A 22,514-nucleotide genomic window follows, 5' to 3' on the forward strand; every position below is an offset into this window, starting at 1 on the left:
ACTTATTATAAAAAATACAATAACTCTATGGTGCGGTAGTGTTCATACGAGTATCTCTGAGAAAAACTTAAAGAAATAATTAAATGGGTTGATCACATTTATAATTCGCACCACAAAACACTAATATTTACAGTATCCTTATTCATTCCTTATAAGAGAAAACAAAGGTAAATAACCATATCCCATAGACCTAATATCCATTATATTGGATATTAGGTCCTAATATCCATTAAATTGGATATTAGGTCTATGCCATATCCCCAGTTTTTTTTTTTAAATTCACTATATTTTGTGTCTGTGCTTCATGTTCCCATTTAAATTTCTTGGAAGTTTAAAAATATTATCACGTGTTTCAGATATATTTATATTTTATTAGGAAGTTGATTATAAATTGTTCAGAAAAGTGGGATGATGAAAGTAGAAAAGCTGAGCATATTCTCTATGGCATAGGTATCATTAAAAATCAACCAACGACAATGTGATTTTTGAGAAAACCAAAGTATTTTTGCTATAATACCCTGCTTGTCACCAAATTATGCTGGATGGAGTGAAAAGCACTGTGAAAATAAAATTTCAGGAGTCAAATAGGTCTTTTATTGAAAAAAAAATCGAGGGTATATCTAGGAAATAATGAATACTATTTAAATTATTTTATTTTTTGTAAAATATCTTAAAAATAAAGCGACTTTTTGTTCAAACATTAACAACAATGTTTACCAAGCAAGAACCTAAAAATTCAATATTTTAAATACAACATATTATATAAAGATTATTCAGATTTATATTCTAAATTTAAAAATTAATATAAAGAGAAAAGTTTATATCACATGTTTAGAGTGTCTCCTTCAACAATTGAATTGAAAATAATCGTTGACAAACTTTTCCAAAATGATTTCTTCGAACCAAATTCAATTTACTTTTTGGAATGGGTTGATAAAACTGGCCAGCTCTCAATTGAATCCCCCTTTCAACACATCAAAGCAAATATTGCAAACCTTTACTGGTTTATTTTCTCCAAATTTGATGATGGGAACTTCTTGATCCGAACATCTACTACAGAGAGCTCTGCCACAATGCCTACAATGATGTTTTCTTGATGTTATCGAAAAACCTTTTCCACATTCTTGACAAAAGTCTGTGTGGGTCCACTTCGATGGCTGAGACAACTGGTCTAACAAACGATTCAATAGATGTTTACTTGGAACCTAAAAAAGTACCAAAATATTAATCAATTTCAGCAAACGCAATGAAGAAAGAGTACCTGATAATTGAAAATCGTTATCTTTTCATTATTTTCCGTTCCCAAACAAATATTTGCTTTGATGAGACTCCGGCACAAATTTGCATTTCCTTTCATGTATGCTAGTAGCAAGGGAGAATTGCCCTGAAAATAAAATACAAATTATATAATGATTTGGAACGTATCCCCACAGAGTTCAACTTCCTTGATCACAGAAAATCACGTTGGTTTGTCTGTGTTCATCATTAACTTATCTAACCTCACATTCAAAATGAATAATAAACACTAAAATAATTGGAGATATTAAGCAAAAAAAACAAATCTATAATGACTATGTTGATGAAATTATTCCGATTTAATTCAATGAGACTCATATTACATCCGACAATGTTGGAACATGGAGATTTGAGATGTCTGCATTCTAGCAATATTTTGTACAAGAAACGTAAAACGGCGGAAGAGAGAAAATCTGTGAGATCTATGCAATTTCCAGAGAAATCAAAAATGCCTGTTATACAAGTTTGGAGATATATTACTCCCAGAGAAATAAGTCAAATTATAAATAAAGACATGAAATACATGTATGAATTATTTTCAGACAAAATGACACATCCCGATAATCCTATCGAAGATTTGAAATTTTTACAACAAATAATGAAAAGAGGTGGATATCGAATGGAAGTAATTAAAAAGCCATCAAATGAAATAGAAGAATTAGAGGACCTTGATATTTATCCTAGACCCAAGGCAGATAAGTCTTTGTTAAAACCACGACCTCCTGTAGTAACTATTATGGGCCATGTTGATCATGGTAAAACAACTCTACTAGATGCATTGAGACATTCTTGTGTGGTTGAAAAAGAATTTGGTGGTATTACTCAGCATATTGGGGCATTCTCTGTAGAATTAGATTCTGGTGCTAAAGTAACGTTCTTAGATACACCTGGACATGCAGCTTTTCATGCTATGAGGGCAAGAGGAGCAAATGTAACAGATATAGTGGTACTTGTGGTTGCAGCAGATGATGGAGTTATGGACCAGACAGTAGAATCAATAAGAATGGCAAAACAAGCAAGAGTACCAATTCTCATAGCCATAAACAAAATTGATTCTCACAAAGCAGACATTGAAAGAACAAAAAAAACATTGCTGGAAGCAGGTTTACAAATTGAAGAATATGGTGGAGACATACAGTCTATTCCTATTTCAGCTTTGAAAAGACAGAACTTGGGTGCTTTAGTTGAAGCTTTGGTTCTTCAAGCTGAATTGCTAGAAATAAAATCTGACTATACAGGTCCAGTGGAAGCTGTTATAGTGGAAAGTAGAGTGGATCCATACAGAGGGAAGTTATGTACCATTGTGGTTAAAAGAGGAACATTGAAAAAGGGCTCTATATTAGTAGCAGGAACAGCTTATGGAAAGGTTAGAACTATAAAGGATGCAGTTGATAAAATAATGATTGAGGCAACTCCTGGTTATGCAGTAGAAATTGATGGTTGGAAAGAATTTCCATCTGCTGGAGAGTTAGTTCTTGAAGTGGAAACAGAAAAAAGAGCTAGAGAGGTGATACGAATTCGAGAAAAGAAGCTGAGCCTCCAAAAGGCTCTAGAAGACAAAGAGATTATTTTACAGAAGGCAGAGGAAGACCGTAAGGTGTATGAAGAAAAATTGAAATTGAGAAGGAGATTAGGCAGGTATAAACTCAAACAAGAAGGTCCCAGAAAACCAGAAAAGGAAGATGATACTAGAACACTTTTCAATATAATTATAAAAGGAGATGTAGATGGCTCTGTAGAAGCCATAATTGATACATTGGATACTTATAATTCAGATCTTTGTGAAATGGATTTGGTCCATTTTGCAGTAGGAACAGTAACTGAAAGCGATATAGAACTTGCCAAAACTTTTAATGCTGTGATATATGCCTTTAATCTTACCATTCCAATGCACATACAAGAAATGGCAGAAACGTCTGAGGTTTCAATAAAACAATTCAATGTTATTTATAAGCTAGTAGATGATGTTAAAGAGGAGCTCAATGTTCGTATACCTCCCATTGAAGTTGAAGAGGTAACTGGAGAGGCAACAGTATTACAACAATTCATCATAAATCAAGGCAAAAAGCAGATTCCTGTTGCAGGTTGCAAGTGTACAAAAGGTGCTCTAAAGAAAAATGGAATTTTTAAGTTGATTAGGAATGAAAATATTATTTATACTGGGCCCTTATCTTCTTTGAGACATCTTAAAAATGAAGTTGATACAATAAAGGCTAATTCTGAATGTGGATTACAATTGAAAGACAAAACGGTTACCTTTGAACAGGGAGATAATATACAGTGTTTAGAAAAAGTAATGAAACCTCGAGTTGTCAATTGGGACCCTGGTTTTTAATTGAAAAATTCAATAATCCATGTATATAACTAATAAAAAATGAATTAATTATTGGCTCCTGACATTCTCCTAACAAGACATTTTACAAATATACACAGTGCTAACCAAAGGCTAATCACCAAACGTAGAAGACCTCACCAGGTCACTGTGATCAATACTTTTAAAAATGACTTTATGACAAGTTAAATTTCATTCATAAAGTATTGGAGGACAAAATTATTTTAACTGAAATGTAACATAACTTTTCAATACCTTTCAATTGAGATGTAACTTTCCATAAGGTATCATTTATAATTATCTGTCAAGAAACTTGTATCTTTTTATTTACACCTTAAAAATTTCATTATTTAAGTTCACAAGAGAAGGGAGGTGACTTAGCTATCACTGTGACCATTAATATTCAGACCTTCATAGTGTTGATTACACATTCTGAAAATACAGGTACTGATCTTCTGAAATCAGCTTATTTGATAGTTGATACAGTATGAAGATTCAAGAAAATTCCTAATACAAGATAAAACAATTTATGAAAGAACGAAACTGGATATAGCAATGAAGTAATATCTCGTTTAGATAGAAAAAGTCGAAAAGTTTTGGTTGCAAGAAAATATTCCTCTTTGGAACAAAAGGATAAACCATCCGCAATAATTAAGACGGGAAAATTCATCCAATACAAAAATACAATAAATTGAAGAACAGATAAATGTGGGTGATTTATCATTGAATTCGAAAAAAAAAATAGAATAATAAGGACCTTTTTTCACCCAATTAAATCATCCAATATTGTTTCAACCGCCAAATCTACTCAATAGTATGATAATTGATTATTCATCGCAAATATTTATTATATTTATGACATGCTCTTAACCACAAACTGGGATTTTTTAGAAAAATGCAGGGACATTAATCTGGCTTGTGATGCTTTAAAAGGGTGTTTTTTTAGAGCTATAGAACTTTAAATTGCAATAAAACAACGATGGACTATTCGATTGACATGAATTTTATTTATCCGCAAGATAATCTTTTGGCATTACATTTTAAATATGATTTCTGGCATATGACCGCCACGGCTGGCTCGGATGTAGTCCAATCTGGACATCCAATTTACGATGACTTTTTCCAACATTTGTGGCCGTATATCGGCAATAACACGGCGAATGTTGTCTTCCAAATGGTCAAGGGTTTGTGGCTTATCCGCATAGAACAGTGACGGTCACCAAACGTGTCTTTCAATAAATCGATTGTGGCACGAGATATGTTAGATGTTGCGCCGTCTTGTTGGAACCACAGCTCCTGGACATCATGTTTTTTCAATTCAGAAATGAAAAAGTTAGTAATCATGGCTCTATATTGATCACCATTGACTTTAACGTTCTGGCCATCATCGTTTTTGAAGAGGTACGGACCAATGATTCCACCAGCCCATAAAGCGCACCAAACAGTCAGTTTTTCTGGGTGTAACGGTGTTTCGACATACACTTGAGGATTAGCTTCACTCCAAATGCGGCAGTTTCGTTCGTTGACGTAGCCATTCAACCAAAAGTGCGCTTCATCGCTAAACAAAATTCGCTTATGAAAATCGGGAACAACGGCAATCTCATTTTGGGACCATTCGACGAATCTACGCCTTACTATTCATGATGAATTGCCAAACCAAACTGAGAATAAATCACTTGACAGCTCTTAAATCGGTCGCCATCTTGAACAGTAATGCCAACTTAAAGTTATATACCTCGAAAAAAAAACACCCTTTATAATGTTCTGCATCGTGTATTCTTGGAATGCGTACCCAGGTTGTCTGAAAAAAAGATCTCTTACCCGCCTTGGTTCATAGGTGATATTATTGGTAAGCTGAACGTAAAAAATAAATATTTAAGCAAATACAAGTCAACCGGCGATAGTCAACTCTACTTAGATCCATAAGGGATCGACTCATGATAATTAAATAGGCATATAATATCTCCAATTCCAGACATACTTACATTGATGTCCGGTTTGTCAATCTGATAATCTGGCATACACTCCAAGAAGAAATCACATATGGCAGCAGCGTTATCCTTGCCATACTTGCATAGTTCATGCAAGGGATTTCTACCCTTTAAATTGAAGGCACCAGCGTCTATATCTGATTCTGTCAATAATATCTTAACCTACAACATAATGTAAGTGATAATTATGATGATTCAACTCTGATATATTTCAGAACGTGGTTCTAGAGGTCGAGATAAGGAAAAAAATTCGATCTATGATTTTAAATGAACTCCTATGAAGTCCGAATCCCCTGATATGGACTACCCCCAAAAATTGCATCTTTACAATAATTTTTTCAAAATTTGGCAGATGCAAATGGAATTCAGTAAAAGGGAGATTTTGGATGAGCCAAATGATTTCTTCAGTCTAGATTCTTATGATCCTACCAGAATCTTGGGCAAGCATTAACTCAAATAAAACCTAAAAAGCTTGAATCTTTCAGTATATTGGTTTCAAAAACAATTATTGATAATTTTGATAGTCTTTAATAGTAGGTTTCACAAAACTTTCATCATGATGATTTCCACGTTCTCACACATGCGTTAATTGTCTAAGAGGTTCCACAGAGGAAACATAACATCAAATTATTTCTATATTCAGGCTCAGTTCAATCTCGGATTCAGGGTAGGCGTGAGTAATTTTGGTGCCTGAAGAATTTTTCGGCGCGCCTGCTGAAGAAGCATCAATAACAACATGACTTCCCTCTCAACTATGACACCTGCTCCGATAATAATACAAATGTTCTTCTTCCAATGAAGAATGTATTAATATACAATATTACACCAATGCTTTCCAAGGTTTTCGAATAAAATACGAACAAATACATATAAAGGATGTTTTTTTATAGAGCTATAGAACTTTAAATTGCAATAAAACAACGATGGATTATTCGATTGGCATGAATTTTATTTATCCGCAAGATAATCTTGTGGCATTACATTTTAAATATGATTTCTGGCATATGACCGCCACGGCTGGCTCGGATGAAGTCCAATCTGGACGTACAATTTTCGATGACTTTTTCCAACATTTGTAGCCGTATATCAGCAATAACACGGCGAATGTTGTCTTCCAAATGGTCAAGGGTTTGTGGCTTATCCGCATATACCAATGACTTTACATAGCCCCACAGTAAGTAGTCTAGCGGTGTTAAATCACAAGATCTTGGAGGCCAATTCACAGGTCCAAAACGTGAAATTAGGCGGTCAGCAAACGTGTCTTTCAATAAATCGATTGTGGCACGAGCTGTGTGACATGTTGCGCCGTCTTGTTGGAACCACAGCTCCTGGACATCATGGTTGTTCAATTCAGGAATGAAAAAGTTAGTAATCATGGCTCTATACCGATCAACATTGACTGTAACATTCTGGCCATCATTGTTTTTGAAAAAGTACGGACCAATGATTCCACCAGCCTATAAAGCGCACCAAACAGTCAGTTTTTCTGGATATAACGGTGTTTCGACATACACCCTTGAGGATTAGCTTCACTCCAAATGCGTAAGTTTTGTTTGCTGACGTAGCCATTCAACCAGAAGTGCGCTTCATCGCTAAACAAAATTCGCTTATGAAAATCGGGATACGTATTCCTCACAGAACCATTATTTTCGAAATAAAATTGCACTATTTGCAAGCGTTGTTCAGGCGTGAGTCTATTCTTGATGAATTGCCAAATCAAACTGAGAATGAATCACTTGACAGCTGTTAAATCGGTCGCCATCTTGAACAGTAATGCCAACTTAAAGTTATATACCTCGAAAAAAAACACCCTATACATGTCTTAAGTGTCTATTTACTTCATGTTTTTGTCGGTGTAGGCATTTTAATTTATTCCTGGATTTCTTCAACGCCAATGAATAATTCGTAAGTACCATATTATATTATTTGATTTTCATATCCATAATAACACTGCGTACGATCAAAGAATGATTACCTAGCATACCACAAGACAAAGGGCTGTAGCGCATGCAAAGTTTCAGTATTACTTCGAAAACTAATTGGGATTACAAACATGTGTTCCACTGAAAACATTTGGCATTTAGGTGACAGTAACTCGTTTCGAATGCAAAATCGTCGGAATTTTCCATATGTTGAATGTTTAAACATAGGCTTCCCAATAATCCGAAAGCGAAAGCTTTTTAAACGAGGGTATTAGGGAATTATGTTTATATTGGTTGGGCTGCCATGTGTTATTTATTATAAGGCTGTTTAGTGAAGGCGGTTTGGAGATTTTCATTGCAGGGAATGTCGACAAACACAGCGGAGCGGAACAACCTTATGTTGTTTTTAAGAATCAAGGCCAGCAAACTGGGCCGAATTGCCGCCCCTCAAATAAAGGCACCTGAAACGGCCACTTCACTGTTTCACCCCTAACGCCAGCCCTGCTTGGATTCACCTCAAAATAATAATAATAATAATAATAACATTTATTGATCTCTTAAGACATTATAAAATGTATGAGATAAGTCACATCATAGAGAAAGAAGAAAAGAAAAATAAACAAATGAATTACAATTCAGTATAATATATAGCAACAATAATAATAGAACAAATGCCTAACAATTCAGAGGAGAATCATGGAAATATTCGTTTATGCTATAAAAACATTTTCCAAGCAATAAAGACTTTATTCTCTTTTTGAAACTTGTACGATCTAAAAATTTGATTGATTCAGGCAATTTATTGAACAATTTTAATCCTTTATAAGTAGGTGAATTTTCGAATTTGGATGTTCTGTGCTTAGGCAGAGAGAGTATAGCAGTGTTTCTAGTAGCATAGCTGTGATAACTAGAAAGTTTTTCGAAAGATGCATAACGATCCCTGATATGTATAAGAGACTTATAAATATAGACACATGGAACGGTCAAGATGCCAGTTTTAATGAAAAATGGTTTACAGGAGGAACGTGGATCCATGCCAAAAATCAGCCGAAAGACCCTCTTTTGCAGTATAAATACTCTGTTCATTTCTGACGATGTACCCAATAGTAAAATATTATAAGATATGTGACTGTATACCATACAATAGTATAATTTCAGTAGTGATTCGAGTGGAAAAGAGCTCCTTACGCGACTGATAGCATAATACGATTTGCTTATTTTACCACAGACATAATCAATATGTTGAAACCATTTTAAGGTGTTGTCAATGTAGATGCCCAGAAACCTAACACACTCCCCAGACTTGACTACTCCATCACAACAATCAACTGTCATACTACCTATAGTGTTATTTTTCAAGCCAAAATGTATAAACTGTGTTTTTTTTATATTTACTATTATTTTATTCTTGTGGCACCATGATACGAAATTTTCAACTAAAATTTTACAGGAACAAACGAGCTCATCAAGACTTGATGCTGTTATTGATACTGATGTGTCATCAGCAAACAGAGTGATGTAATCTGCTTTCAGATGACTAGGCAAATCATTTATAAATAATACAAACAAAAGAGGTCCTAGGACTGATCCTTGGGGGACACCAGAGGTGTTATTATACTTTTCAGTTAAGATGTTCTGCACTCTTACTCTCATTGTTCTGTCAGTTAAGAAACTTGATAACCAATCAAGGAAAATACCTCGAAACCCTAGATTATAGCATTTACTTATTATGAATGAAAAGTCAAGTACATCAAATGCGCGAGAGAGATCAAAAAATATCCCCGCCACAAATAAGCCTTTATCTAAGCTTTCATAAACATGCTCAACAAACCCGAACGCTGCCGTTTCGGTAGATCGGCCCTTCCGAAAACCATGTTGACAGTCGCCAATCAACCTGAAATTGTCCAAAAATTTAGTCATTCTTTGAAACACGGTTCTTTCAAACACCTTCGATAGTACGCTCAGAATTGAAATCGGTCGATAATTTGCGATTTCACAAATGTCATTCTTTTTTTTGTATACTGGTATTACAGTGGCTGTTTTTAACGAAGATGGAAATATACCAGTGGTGACCGACAAGTTTAATAAGTGAGCGATGGGTTCAGAAAGATAAGCGCCGGCTGCCTTGAGAATCTTTACTGAGATGAAATCTGTACCCACACTTTTTTTATTTTTTAAACTTCTGATGACGTCTAATACTTCAATTTCATGAACAGGATAGAAATAAAAGCTAACTGATGACATTTTACAGGTGGTACAGGACCGAGAAAGGTTACCCCCATAATAACTACTCAATTCATCATTTGCTATATTAGAAAAATACTTGCCGAAAGCTCGTGCTACTGTCTTTGGATCAGAGCAAATAGAGCCATCAATTTGAAGAGCTACATTAATTTTTTCATTATTATTATTTCGACCTGTTTCCCAATTCACGATGTTCCAAATTGCTCTGTTTTTATTTTCAGAGTTTTCTAAAAACTTATTATAAAAATCAAACTTAGCTTTTTTGAGCAGCATATTATAATCTAACTTACATTTTTTATATAACTCGAGGGAACTTGTTGATCTGAGCTGAGAATGGATCCAATATATATTCTTTAAATGAACAATAGAAACAATATAAGATATCATTGATGTGTCGATCAAAGTTTTGTGAAACCGTTATATGTAGTATGCATTATTTATTTATTTATTTTTCATGAAATGTAAACACTTGACTCAACATACCACAGCTAAATTACCCTCCCGAACGGCAATGTGCAGAGCATTATCACTCTCGCAATCCACAGCATCACAATCTGCATGATTTTGGAGCAGAGCAGATACTATTGGAGCATTTCCTTCTTCGGCAGCTACATGTAGAGCCGTTCTTCTAAAGAGTAAGATGATGTCTATTCAACAGTTGTAATTATACATAATTAAATAAAAACACTGATGAGACGTTAAAAACTTTTGAGCACCCTCAGAAAAAACAGTTGTTTATATAGGTATGTATATCCAAGGGTACAATACGCGTATGAAGGAGCAGCGTCCAAAACAAGACTTATTTTTTACTTGATTATTCTATGATTCTGATGACATCCACAAGGAATTTTGCATGAAGCTTGTAATTGTTAGTATTTTATATACAGAGTGTTCCTAAATTGGAGGTACAATTTAAAATGGCGATTCTTTGAATAATTTTAGCAAAGAATGTACTATAAGCAAACGTTTTGTTTCCGAGATGCAGGGTGTTTCTTTCGTCATTCTTTCTATACAGGTCAATCAAATATGAAGTACGGAGTGGCGTTGAAAAAACAGATTTGGAAGTGTTAACGAAATGTTGAAATACCTCAGTAAATATTCAATTTTTCGATATTAATCTTAACATCTGATCACTTAGAATGTCCTCTATAAACAAAATAGATTTATACGCCTTCATCGTTGATATAACTAATAAATTTTTATTAATTACATATAATCAAAACGTCAAGATCCAACTCACTTTTGTGCATTTCTATCATCGACTCTAGCACCCGCCAGTATAAGACTTCTGACCATAGTTTCATCTCCATATTTGGCTGCTAAATGAAGAGGCGGAGTCAACATCGCATCCTGCACCCTCGAATTGACATCAACGTTGACGGTCAATAAAAAAAGAACACTCTCTATGTCTTTCTTTTTGATCGCCACATGTAGGAAATTCTGACCTTTACTATCAAACTGAAATTTCAATTATTTAAGTAAAATTTACAAAATTTTCATTTTAGGTATTTCTTTTTTAAGTCTGTCTGGTTTAATTTCGTGTTGAATCTTTTCCTGATTGCCAAAGACAAAATTCTTACCTGCTCAGCAGCATTTGGCATTTTATCCAGTATAACCTGAGCAGCCTTATTGTTCCTAACAGTTAGAGCAGTTGCGAAAGGACTCAGACCATTCTTGTCTCTCAAACTGAGGTCAATTTCTGGTACTGCCAAGAGTAGTGCTATCATATCGTCTCGTTGATTTTCTATAGCTATATGGAGGGGGGTTGCGTTATCTGCGTCCTTATTATTCACGTTCGCTCGATGTTCAATGAGAGTCTTAAAAGTATAAGGTCAATAGTGCCAGTAAGGGTTAAGACTTTCATCAACTCACCCTTACTACCGTATCAAGGCCCCACTGGCAACTGAGGTGTAATGGTGAAGCTTTATCTCTCGCTTCTTCCCCTCCCTCACCGTTAGGACCAGGTAACCTGTGACAATCTATATCACATCCTGCTTGTATCAAAAATATAGCAGCGGCTTCTTTATTTTCGTCGATGGCTCTGCGAAAAAAATACGTTTTTTCTGTGACGGGAAAAAAATTTGACATTTTATCTCTGTTGACAGGTAACAAAATATGACTTTTCACGAAATTACTTTTTTCCCCGGGAAAAAAGTGAGTACTTTTTTCCCGGATATATATTTATCTACATATAGGTAAAGGAATAATAATAATTCGACCACACTATTGATGGCTTTTGTTGTTGTGCCAATTCCGAAAAATAAGCCAATAACACTGTCTCCGAGAAAGAACTGCATGTCTTTTTCATTTTCCATTACATAAATCTTGAATACGCGGTTTCGTAAATTTTCCGCGATTTAGCTGGAAATAATTTTCGTGACGCTACTTGCGCTGCTTCTATCAACTCCAGTGGAGTCAGAGAAAACTCAGAATCAGACATTTTTTAACTTTATATTATTCAACAAAATAACTACTAAACAATTATTACTGAGTTCGCAATTTTTGAAACAAATCACAAAATTAAATTGACAGATATTTGATTACTTTGAAGTTTCCCTTAGCAACGCAGGTCTATTTGCAGCTTACTAGTTTAAAAATTCAAAATTCATATCGATAACATTCTGACTTTAATATATTGTAATAATATGTTCTTTCACTATTAAATAGTCGTTTTTCCTGTCACAGAAAAAAATAGTGTATTATACACGGGAAAAATATTAGATTTTAGCTCTCGGTTTTTTGTCTCCCTCCGCTTCGCGTCGGGAGACAACATAACCTCGAGCTAAAATCTAATACTTTTTTCCCTTGTATAATAAATAACTATTGCTTACCCAATATCTTCCAACAAATAATAAGAATATTAATAATAACTGACATCAGTTTGTAACATTTCAGTTTTCAGGTATCAGTTATATCGGGTGTTTTTTTCGAGATATATAACTTTAAGTTGGCATTACTGTTCGAGATGGCGACCGATGTAACAGCTGTCGAGTGATTTATTCCCAGTTTGGTTTGGCAATTCATCATGAATAGACTCACTCCTGAACAACGCTTGCAAATAGTGCAATTCTATTTCGAAAATAATGGTTCTGTGCGTAATACGTATCGCGCACTACGTCCATTTTATCGTCGACAAAATCGTCCATCAGAGCAGTTAATTCGATTAACCATGGAACGTTTTCGCACCACGTTTACTCTTATTGATAACTCGCATCCCCAAAGACGCCGTACGGTGGGTACATAAGAAGCTATTGCTGCTGTAGAGCGTTGCATTGAGGAAGACCCGAATGAGTCTATCCGCCATCGAGCACAGGAATTGGATCTGTGTCCATCCACTTTATGGAAGATTATGCGGAAGTATCTTGGTTTGCGTGCTTACAAAATCCAACTCGTTCAAGAATTGAAGCCAAACGATCATCAAGTAAGGCGTAGATTCGTCGAATGGCCCCAAAATGAGATTGCCGTTGTTCCCGATTTTCATAAGCGAATTTTGTTTAGCGATGAAGCGCACTTCTGGTTGAATGGCTACGTCAACAAACAAAACTGCCGTATTTGGAGTGAAGCTAATCCTCAAGTGTATGTCGAAACTCCGTTACATCCAGAAAAACTGACTGTTTGGTGCGCTTTATGGGCTGGTCGAATCATTGGTCCGTACTTCTTCAAAAACGATGATGGCTAGAACGTTACAGTCAATGGTGATCGGTATAGAGCCATGATTACTAACTTTTTCCTTCTTGAATTGAACAACCATGATGTCCAGGAGCTGTGGTTCCAACAAGACGGCGCAACATTTCACACAGCTCGTGCCACAATTGATTTATTGAAAGACACGTTTGGTGACCGCCTAATTTCACGTTTTGGACCTGCGAATTGGCCTCCAAGATCTTGTGATTTGACACCGCTAGTCTACTTTCTGTGGGGCTATGTAAAGTCATTGGTCTATGCGGATAAGTCACAAACCCTTGACCATTTGGAAGACAACATTCGCCGTGTTATTGCCGATATACGGCCACAAATGTTGGAAAAAGTCATCGAAAATTGGACGTCCAGATTGGACTACATCCGAGCCAGCCGTGGCGGTCATATGCCAGAAATCATATTTAAAATGTAATGCCACAAAATTATCTTGCGGATAAATAAAATTCATCGAATTATACATCGTTGTTTTATTGCAATTTAAAGTTCTATAGCTCTAAAAAAACACCCTTTACTTTTATAAATCTTAATATATTTCTCCAGTGATTGATGAAACTCACCGATGTAGGAGTGTTTGTTGACATTTGTCAGGACCTTCGCCCCAACAATCTGTATCAGCGCCATGTCTCACAAGAATACTAGCTATATTGAACTGCTCAGTTTCTAAAGCTGCCCACAGAGGGCAGAAACCGGATTTGTCTTTAGCGGACATGTCTACACCTCTGCTACACAAGGCATCAACTACTTCTCCCAATCGACAATGAATGGCCAATTGGAGAGGAGACTCAGAATCTGGAGTTCTGGAACCAAACAAATTCACAATATTCAAATACGATCAAGCTTCGGCAGTACTTACTCTGCATTAACATCTGCTCCATTTTCCAGCAAGAACAATGAGGTCTTCAAGTCCTCTTTCATTATCGCTTGATGCAACAGGGTGAAGTCGTTGTTGTTTCTCACGTTAACATCGGCTTTTCCTTCAATCAACAAGAGCACCACTTCGTTATAATCATGGCCTTTATTCACGGCTACCATTATTGGAGTATCACCTTCGGCGTCCCTTACATCGAAATCAACAGGTGAAACTTTCACCTCACTATCTGAATACAAGCCTTTCGCGATGTTTTCGTTAAACTTGATGAAAGCTTTGATGCAATCAATGGACTTATTCAAGACACAGAAATGTAAGGGCGCTTGTCTAGCCTCGTAAGTCTGTAGGTTCGGATTCGCCCCCCTCTCTATAAGTTTCAAGGCCACCTCTCCTAAGTTTTGGGCGCATGCAGTATGCAGCGCAGATTTGCCGTCTTGATTCATATGGTCTATATTGGTAACATGAGAGATTAGAAACAACGAGGCGTTCTGCAGACCTGCGGAAGTTATAACTTGAAGCAGACTATCATTGTTGTGCTTCGAATACAAAGAATCTGTGGCTACGTTTCTATTGATCAGGAGGTTAGCGTAGGTGTCATCGGGTTCTTCGTGATCGTCATCATAATGGATTAATGCGTAATATAATGGCGTATGATCTTCTTGGGTTTTCACGTTGAGATTGATGCCGGATTGATCCAATAGCACCTTGAATAGCTGCTTATTGTTACTTTGAATGGTTATGTGGAGAGCGGTGCTGAAATTTTGTTACCTTGATTATTTCATGCATTCAGGAGAGATGATATACATACAATCCTTGGGTGTTTTGGGCGTTGATGTTGACGCCTGATCTTAGCATCTTTTCGGCTATGATATCAGCTTGGTCTAGGCTTTGAGAGGCAGCTAACAAATGGAGAGGTGAATCTTTGCTCTTTCTATAGAAAACGAAATTATACATGTTTATTTATTTGTATTTCTTTATTGTTTTTTTTTTACTTGAGCATACTGAAATCAAGAAACCAGACGATATTATAACAGAATCTCCTGAAGAGGAACTTGTAGCAAAATTTCAATAATTATAGTAGTTAGTAGTGCTCCAAACATTTTAACCTCGTCTCTATCTAGAAACAAATCGAGAGAAGAAATAGTTTTTGGGTGTTTCCCTTGAGGAAATTCTGCTTTTTCGCCAATTTTATGGATTGTTATAGAAATAAATATGAAATTCAATGAAGAAAAAAAATGAACAACGGTATATTCAATTATTTCCTTCCGAAATGAATATTCAGTTACATCTATTTCCATATCTGCCAGAAGTCGACAAAAAATATATAAAATAAATAAATAAATAAAATAAAAAAATATAAACATATAAAAAAAGGCAAAAAATCAAGGCATCAAATTTTGAAAAAAAATCGACTACGCATAATTATGAAGAGTCAGGCATTTAAAGCTATCATTGTACTGAATACAATTAACAGTTGGGGTTAAAAAAATATTAAAATAAACTTACGGAATGGTTAAAGTGGTATCAGCGTTATTGTCCAGCAGAAACAAAATAGAATAACTGTCTCTCCTCTTGATGGCCCTATGGATTAGGGCTTCTCCGTCTTTGTCTCTGATATTAACATCGCTATTGTGCTGAATGAGAGAATTAGCTAAACTTTCTTTCTTGGACCGGAGGGCTAATTCCAATGGTAACTCCCCTTCTTCACTCCAAGCATTTGTGACCTCTTTCAACTGTAAAAAATTAAATAAGAATACAGAATTTTTAAATGGAAAAAAATGGTGTCTTGTTCGTCATGTACCAATCAAATGCAATCACAAATTAATTCCAAGAGTAATAGTAGTAATAAGTAATGAGCCGTGCCATTTTTTTTGTTATACTGCAAATACCTTCATAAGTATAACTAAATTATATGACACGATAAAAAACCCACAAACTCAATTGTCAATAGAATTAAGTCAACTTAAACATATCAACAAAAAGTCTCCAGGTGTCCAAAAATGTACCACAAACTGTATCACAAAATGTGAATATTATTTTTGACTTGAGCCAATTTTTTTCTCAGGAATATATGTTTTTTTATTATGCCATTCGAGAGATAGTTGATTTATTTTTAATAATTTTTTCCAAATGTCATTGTTCTCCATTTTAACCATTAGTGTTTTATGTTCATTTTATTCCATTTTTTCTGTATTGTGGTAGTATGCCTTGATTCGGCGACATAGATATGATTTTGTTTCTTCAAATCAAGGACTATTTCTCTAATATTATATTTGATAAATAATAATATATTTCAATAAAAATAAATAAAGTAAGAACTAAACATATTAAATCATATGTTCTATATGCCCATCATTATGGTCCATACTTAATTATCAGATACCATATTTTTCAGGATGTCTCACAGAAAGTAATCCATAGACGTTAGGTCCGAAGTTCTTGGGGGTATATCTTATGGGTCCATTGGTTCCTTTCCTATCTACTTATTTTCGAATTTTTGTTCTCAATATCTCTTTACAGTGGCATGAAGCCCCATATATTTCGTCTTATTTGAAGAGGCACATTTTCTAGTAAACAGGCACATTTTTCCAAAAAAACCGCAACACGTTCTGGAGGTAATCTAGATACTTTTGACCAATTAATGAGCCTCCTTAGAAGTATGACCGTATTAAATGACAATCAGCAGCTCTTTAATTTAAAGGAACAAATTCATATTTATGTCGCCAAACCACGGCACACTGTTTTAATACAGAAGAAAATAAGTGGAATAGAATTAACATAAAACACGCTGCAGATCGCTAACGGTTAAAAAAGGAAAAAATCGCGACTGGGAATTTTTTTTTGGTATTATTCTTGAATTTTCAATGGTTGTGGTTAAGCTGGGAGTACTCAGAGTATATGGCCTCGTCTTGTCGACTGTCGCCCTACTATTACTGAATTTAACCACCGCATTTGAGTACCGCACCTATCCTGAGAATTTGAAGTTTCTAGTTTCTTTCGTTCGAAAATTATCAAGAATATGGACGGACGGATATAATTGACTTTGAAGACGTATTCGTCATCAGTGAGTCGAACCTTATCGTTTGAGACAATTTCAGGCTCAAAATTCGTAAAAAACATTGTGGCAAAATGATAGAGCGACCGATTCGAATAATTAAAAATCAAAAATAAGGAAACCATAGAGAAAGAACGACATTTTCAGAAAATCCTGTTAATTCTATGAACCATAGAATTTATCGCCCGGATGATCAACCTAGGCTTACAATACTTTTGGACAGCAGACGTCAGAAAACGTAATTTCCCAAAGGTTATGAGATTTCTGAGAGTTCTGTAAGGAGGCACGAAATCGTAAAGGAAAACAAATTAGATCAATTAATCAAGAATTAATTCCAACAAGAGACAGATAAAGGGCGCTTCTCAGAAATTTTCGAATTCCGCTATCTGCCTTGCGCCATTTAAAAATTAAATACTGATTTTAGACACTGCTAACTTTCACAATAAATTACAATAAAGTTCCCATCGAATTTTCAATGAATGGAATGGAATATAATAACAGAGTATAGAAGATTGTCACGGGTATAGAATATAAAATATTATTGTTCTATACTCAAATGTCACGACAGTCGAGAATCGAGAGAAATGTCAAATGTAAACGCTGTAAGCGCCATCTGAACTTACACGATCTCTCGAAATCAAGTGGGTATAAATCTGAGTAATCTCCCGTTTTGTCTGAAAGTTTTACAGGTAAAGGGTGTTTTTTTCGAGGTATATAACTTTAAGTTGGCATTACTGTTCAAGTTGGCGACCGATTTAACAGCTGTCAAGTGATTTATTGTCAGTTTGGTTTGGCAATTCATCATGAATAGACTCACACCTGAACAACGCTTGCAAATAGTGCATTTTATTTCGAAAATAATGGTTCTGTGCGGAATACGTATCGCGCACTACGTCCATTTTATTTTGTTTAGCGATGAAGCGCACTTCTGGTTGAATGGCTACGTCAACAAACAAAACTGCCGCATTTGGAGTGAAGCTAATCCTCAAGTGTATGTCGCAACACCGTTACATCCAGAAAAACTGACTGTTTGGTGCGCTTTATGGGCTGGTGGAATCATTGGTCCGTATTTCTTCAAAAACGATGATGGCCAGAACGTTACAGTGAATGGTGATCGGTATAGAGCCATGATTACTAACTTTTTCATTCCTGAATTGAACAACCATGATGTCCAGGAGCTGTGGTTCCAACAAGACGGCGCAACATGTCACACAGCTCGTACCACAATCCATTTATTGAAAGACACGTTTGGTGACCGCCTAATTTCACGTTTTGGACTTGTGAATTGGCCTCCAAGATCTTGTGATTTAACACCGTTAGACTACTTTCTGTGGGGCTATGTAAAGTCATTGGTCCATGCGGATAAGCCACAAACCCTTGACCATTTGGAAGACAACATTCGCCGTGTTATTGCCGATATACGGCCACAAATGTTGGAAAAAGTCATCGAAAATTGGACGTCCAGATTGGACTACATCCGAGCCAGCCGTGGCGGTCATATGCCAGAAATCATATTTAAAATGTAATGCTACAAGATTATCTTGCGGATAAATAAAATTCATGTCAATCGTTGTTTTATTGCAATTTAAAGTTCTATAGCTCTAAAAAAAAACATCCTTTATAAATCTGAGAAATCTCCCGTTTTGTCTGAAAATTTTACAGGTATAAGTAGACACACCGGTTTGACGTTCATAGAACGGGGTGGGATTACAAATCGTCCAAAAAGGTTACTCTACGATTGAAAGGAGATTAAGATTAATCTTGATACGATTTTCTGGGTCGAAATCGACCTCGAAACATCACATGTGTCAGAGTTTAAGTTGAACTGTACATAAAGATTGAGTATGTGAATTTCTTCCCAAACATGCTGAATATCTGATAGGACAACGCCTGCTGCTGGGTCACTAGCTTCTAATCATTTTGAAACGATAAAACTTCATCATAACGAGTTATCTTCTACTGGAATTATCGGTAATAACATCCAAGAAACACATACAATGAACCTTTCATCGCTCAAGCGCTTCGAAGAATATTTATAGAAATTGTCCGATTCCTAGAAAGACTATTTGTAATTTAAATTTTCCGGATTAGCTATTTGATAAGAAAAGGATCAGGCAAGAATTAATATGATTGATTCAAGTTCTCTTGGTTTATTAACAGTAGGAAGGTCTTTGAAATCATTCAACAAAAATAATTGAGAAAAGCACCACCTTGGTTTTAGGAGCGCTTCATACATGCACCTAGATGTATACCTAATTATAGAGGGTGACGTCCAAAAGAAAAATCTGAATTCCTAATACCTTGGGTTATTCGAGAATACTCCATAAATATTTCGCGATTTTTTGTACTTTTATTCATATTCCTCATACCTTTGGGTATTCGAGTATATCCCATGTTTATTCTGCTACTCGAAAACGCTTTTTATTTTCGAGATACAGGTTTGATTTTTTTTTCAGGTTTTCTCTTATAGCTTTGTCACCGGTTAATTTTTCTGAAGTTTTGTTGTAGAATATGACCTCATGAAGAAGAGAGTCTGTGGATCCAACACAATTCTATGACTAGTTTTCGAGATGCAGCGTGTCGGCATTTCTTTAAAGTTACATTTCTCGTAGGAAAACATCTTGAATGGAACCCTTTTGCGCGACAAATATTGCTTACCAATATATTAGGTGTTCAACTTTGCTTCAGCCGTTTTGCAATAGATGGCTGTAACGGTAAGTGGATGTCATACAATAAGATTAGGTAAACATAACGCCATCGAAAGATTAATCGATTTGTGTCTATATCATAAAGTTATTCTCGATTAAACATGTTAGCTTACGAGCCAAATTCTGGTCATTTGTGGGAGGTTTTAATTTTCTGCTTTAATATGAAGAAACTTGTGGCTGACGCTCATCGAATGCTCTCGAATACGAGAGGCCGCTATTAGTGAAAGAACGTGCCGAGAGTGATTTCAACGCTTCAAAAACTGTGATTTTGACGTCGAAGACCAGCATGGCAGTGGAAAAGAAAGGGTTTTCGAAGATGCAGAATAGGGGGCATTACTTGATCAAGACTCGTGTCAAACGCAACAAGAATTGGCAGGATCATTGGGAGTGATGCAACAAGTCATTTCAAAACGCCTGAAAGTCATGGAAATAATTCAGAAATAAGAAAATTGGGTGCCGAGAGATGTTGAACGGCGTTTGTTTGCAAGTGAACAGCTAATTGCAAAGCAAAGACGGAAGGTATTTCTGCATAGCATTGTAACGGCAGACGAAAAATGGGTTCATTAATAATCCCGAGCTCAGAAGATGATATGGGGATATGCTGTCACATAAAATGAAAATTATATTTAATTTTCCATAAACATCTAATAGGCCATCCTGGTGAATTACCCTGTATACATAGGCGTACAACTTTGCTTCACATTTAGAGAGAGCAGGAAACGTCAAAATAGAAAACCAGACGATAGAATGGAAAAGGGAAGCAAAATATCTGGGAGTAATACTGGATGAAAGTATTAATTTCAACAAACAGAAAACAGACAAGGCAATTGCACGACAGATTGTACCCATTGCTCAAACCTAGAAGTAAACTTTTTTTAGAAAATAAGCTGAAGATATTGAAAATAGTGCTAATACCAAGCATTACGTATGCAGGAGTTACCTGGTACAATACGAAGGACAATAATAATGATCAGTTGCATATACGCTAAATTCAGTAATAAGAACAGCGGTTGGCGCCCCATGGTATATAACTAACCAACAAATCAGAAAAGAACTGAAAATTGAAACTATTGAAGAAATAGTAAATAAACAAAGAAAAAAGACAATAGAGACGCTGAAAGAGCACGAGAATAAGGAATTAAGAAAGATAATACAAGACCGATAAGAGGAAATACATCTTTCAAAGAACTAGATAGAAGAAAAAAGTGACATGAAGTAGGGAGGAAAGCCTCCCGATCAGACAACAGCAAAAAATAGGATAAATGAAATTAGAGGCGAAGGGAATGTAAATTCCGGACCTTAAACAAAAAGAAGATCGGAGCTTTACATTTTTTTGGATTTCTTTCAACGTTCCGTCAGGAAATATTGGTGGCAAACCTCAGATTCGGATTCAGCACCCCAAAAAATATGTGAAATCGAAAAATTCAAAACTTTCCAGTATTATGTGTTTCAAATTCGAAATTCTAAACTAACGGGTGTTTTTTTTTCGAAGTATATAACTTTAAGTTGACATTACTGTTCAAGATGGCGACCGATTTTACAGCTGTCAAGTGATTTATTCTCAGTTTGGTTTGCCAATTCATCATGAAGAGACTCACGCCTGAACAACGCTTGCAAATAGTGCAATTTTATTTCAAAAATAATGGTTCTGTGCGGAATACGTATCGCGCACTACGTCCATTTTATTTTGTTTAGCGATGAAGCGCACTTCTGGTAGAATGTATACGTCAACAAACAAAACTGCCGCATTTGGAGTGAAGCTAATCCTCAAGTGTATGTCGAAACACCGTTACATTCAGAAAAACTGACTGTTTGGTGCGCTTTATGGGCTGGTGGAATCATTGGTCCGTACTTCTTCAAAAACGATGATGGCCAGAACGTTACAGTCAATGGTGATCGGTATAGATTACTAACTTTTTCATTCCTGAATTGAACAACCATGCTATCCAGGAGCTGTGGTTCCAACAAGACGGCGCAACATGTCACACAGCTCGTGCCATAATCGATTTATTGAAAGACACATTTGGTCACCGACTAATTTCACGTTTTGGACCTGTGAATTGGCCTCCAAGATCTTGTGATTTAACACCGCTAGACTACTTTCTGTGGGGCTATGTAAAGTCATTGGTATATGCGGATAAGTCACAAACCCTTAACCATTTGGAAGACAACATTCGCCGTGTTATTGCCGATATACGGCCACAAATGTTGGAAAAAGTCATCGAAAATTGGACGTCCAGATTGGACTACATCCGAGCCCGCCGTGGCGGTCATATGCCAGAAATCATATTTAAAATGTAATGCCACAAGATTATCTTGCGGATAAATAAAATTCATGTCAATCGAATAATCCATCGTTGTTTTATTGCAATTTGAAGTTCTATAGCTCTAAAAAAACA

The 22,514-nt window shown here is 35.7% G+C and overlaps 2 protein-coding genes across 2 annotated transcripts in view; one reads left to right on the top strand and one right to left on the bottom strand.

Moving 5' to 3' along the window:
• Window positions 1-635: 635 nt before the first annotated feature.
• LOC123675569 (rabankyrin-5) overlaps window positions 636-22,514 on the bottom strand; it is a 47,384-nt gene continuing 25,505 nt past the window's right edge. Inside the window, exons 3-13 of the mRNA XM_045610946.1 lie at window positions 15,859-16,085; window positions 15,161-15,283; window positions 14,338-15,105; window positions 14,042-14,281; window positions 11,658-11,826; window positions 11,366-11,602; window positions 11,026-11,243; window positions 10,269-10,413; window positions 5,614-5,781; window positions 1,262-1,384; window positions 636-1,205 (exon numbers count right to left, since the gene is read on the bottom strand). Coding sequence (XP_045466902.1) covers window positions 951-1,205; window positions 1,262-1,384; window positions 5,614-5,781; window positions 10,269-10,413; window positions 11,026-11,243; window positions 11,366-11,602; window positions 11,658-11,826; window positions 14,042-14,281; window positions 14,338-15,105; window positions 15,161-15,283; window positions 15,859-16,085 — 2,673 coding nt within the window. The 3' untranslated portion in view covers window positions 636-950. The remainder of the gene's footprint in view (window positions 1,206-1,261; window positions 1,385-5,613; window positions 5,782-10,268; window positions 10,414-11,025; window positions 11,244-11,365; window positions 11,603-11,657; window positions 11,827-14,041; window positions 14,282-14,337; window positions 15,106-15,160; window positions 15,284-15,858; window positions 16,086-22,514) is intronic.
• LOC123675571 (translation initiation factor IF-2, mitochondrial) lies at window positions 1,490-3,680 on the top strand. The gene has a single exon (XM_045610948.1). The coding sequence runs from the start codon at window positions 1,568-1,570 to the stop codon at window positions 3,629-3,631; it is 2,064 nt and encodes a 687-aa protein (XP_045466904.1). The 5' UTR covers window positions 1,490-1,567; the 3' UTR covers window positions 3,632-3,680.

The sequence above is a fragment of the Harmonia axyridis genome, chromosome 3, assembly GCF_914767665.1.
Source record: "Harmonia axyridis chromosome 3, icHarAxyr1.1, whole genome shotgun sequence".
Lineage (NCBI taxonomy): Eukaryota > Metazoa > Arthropoda > Insecta > Coleoptera > Coccinellidae > Harmonia > Harmonia axyridis.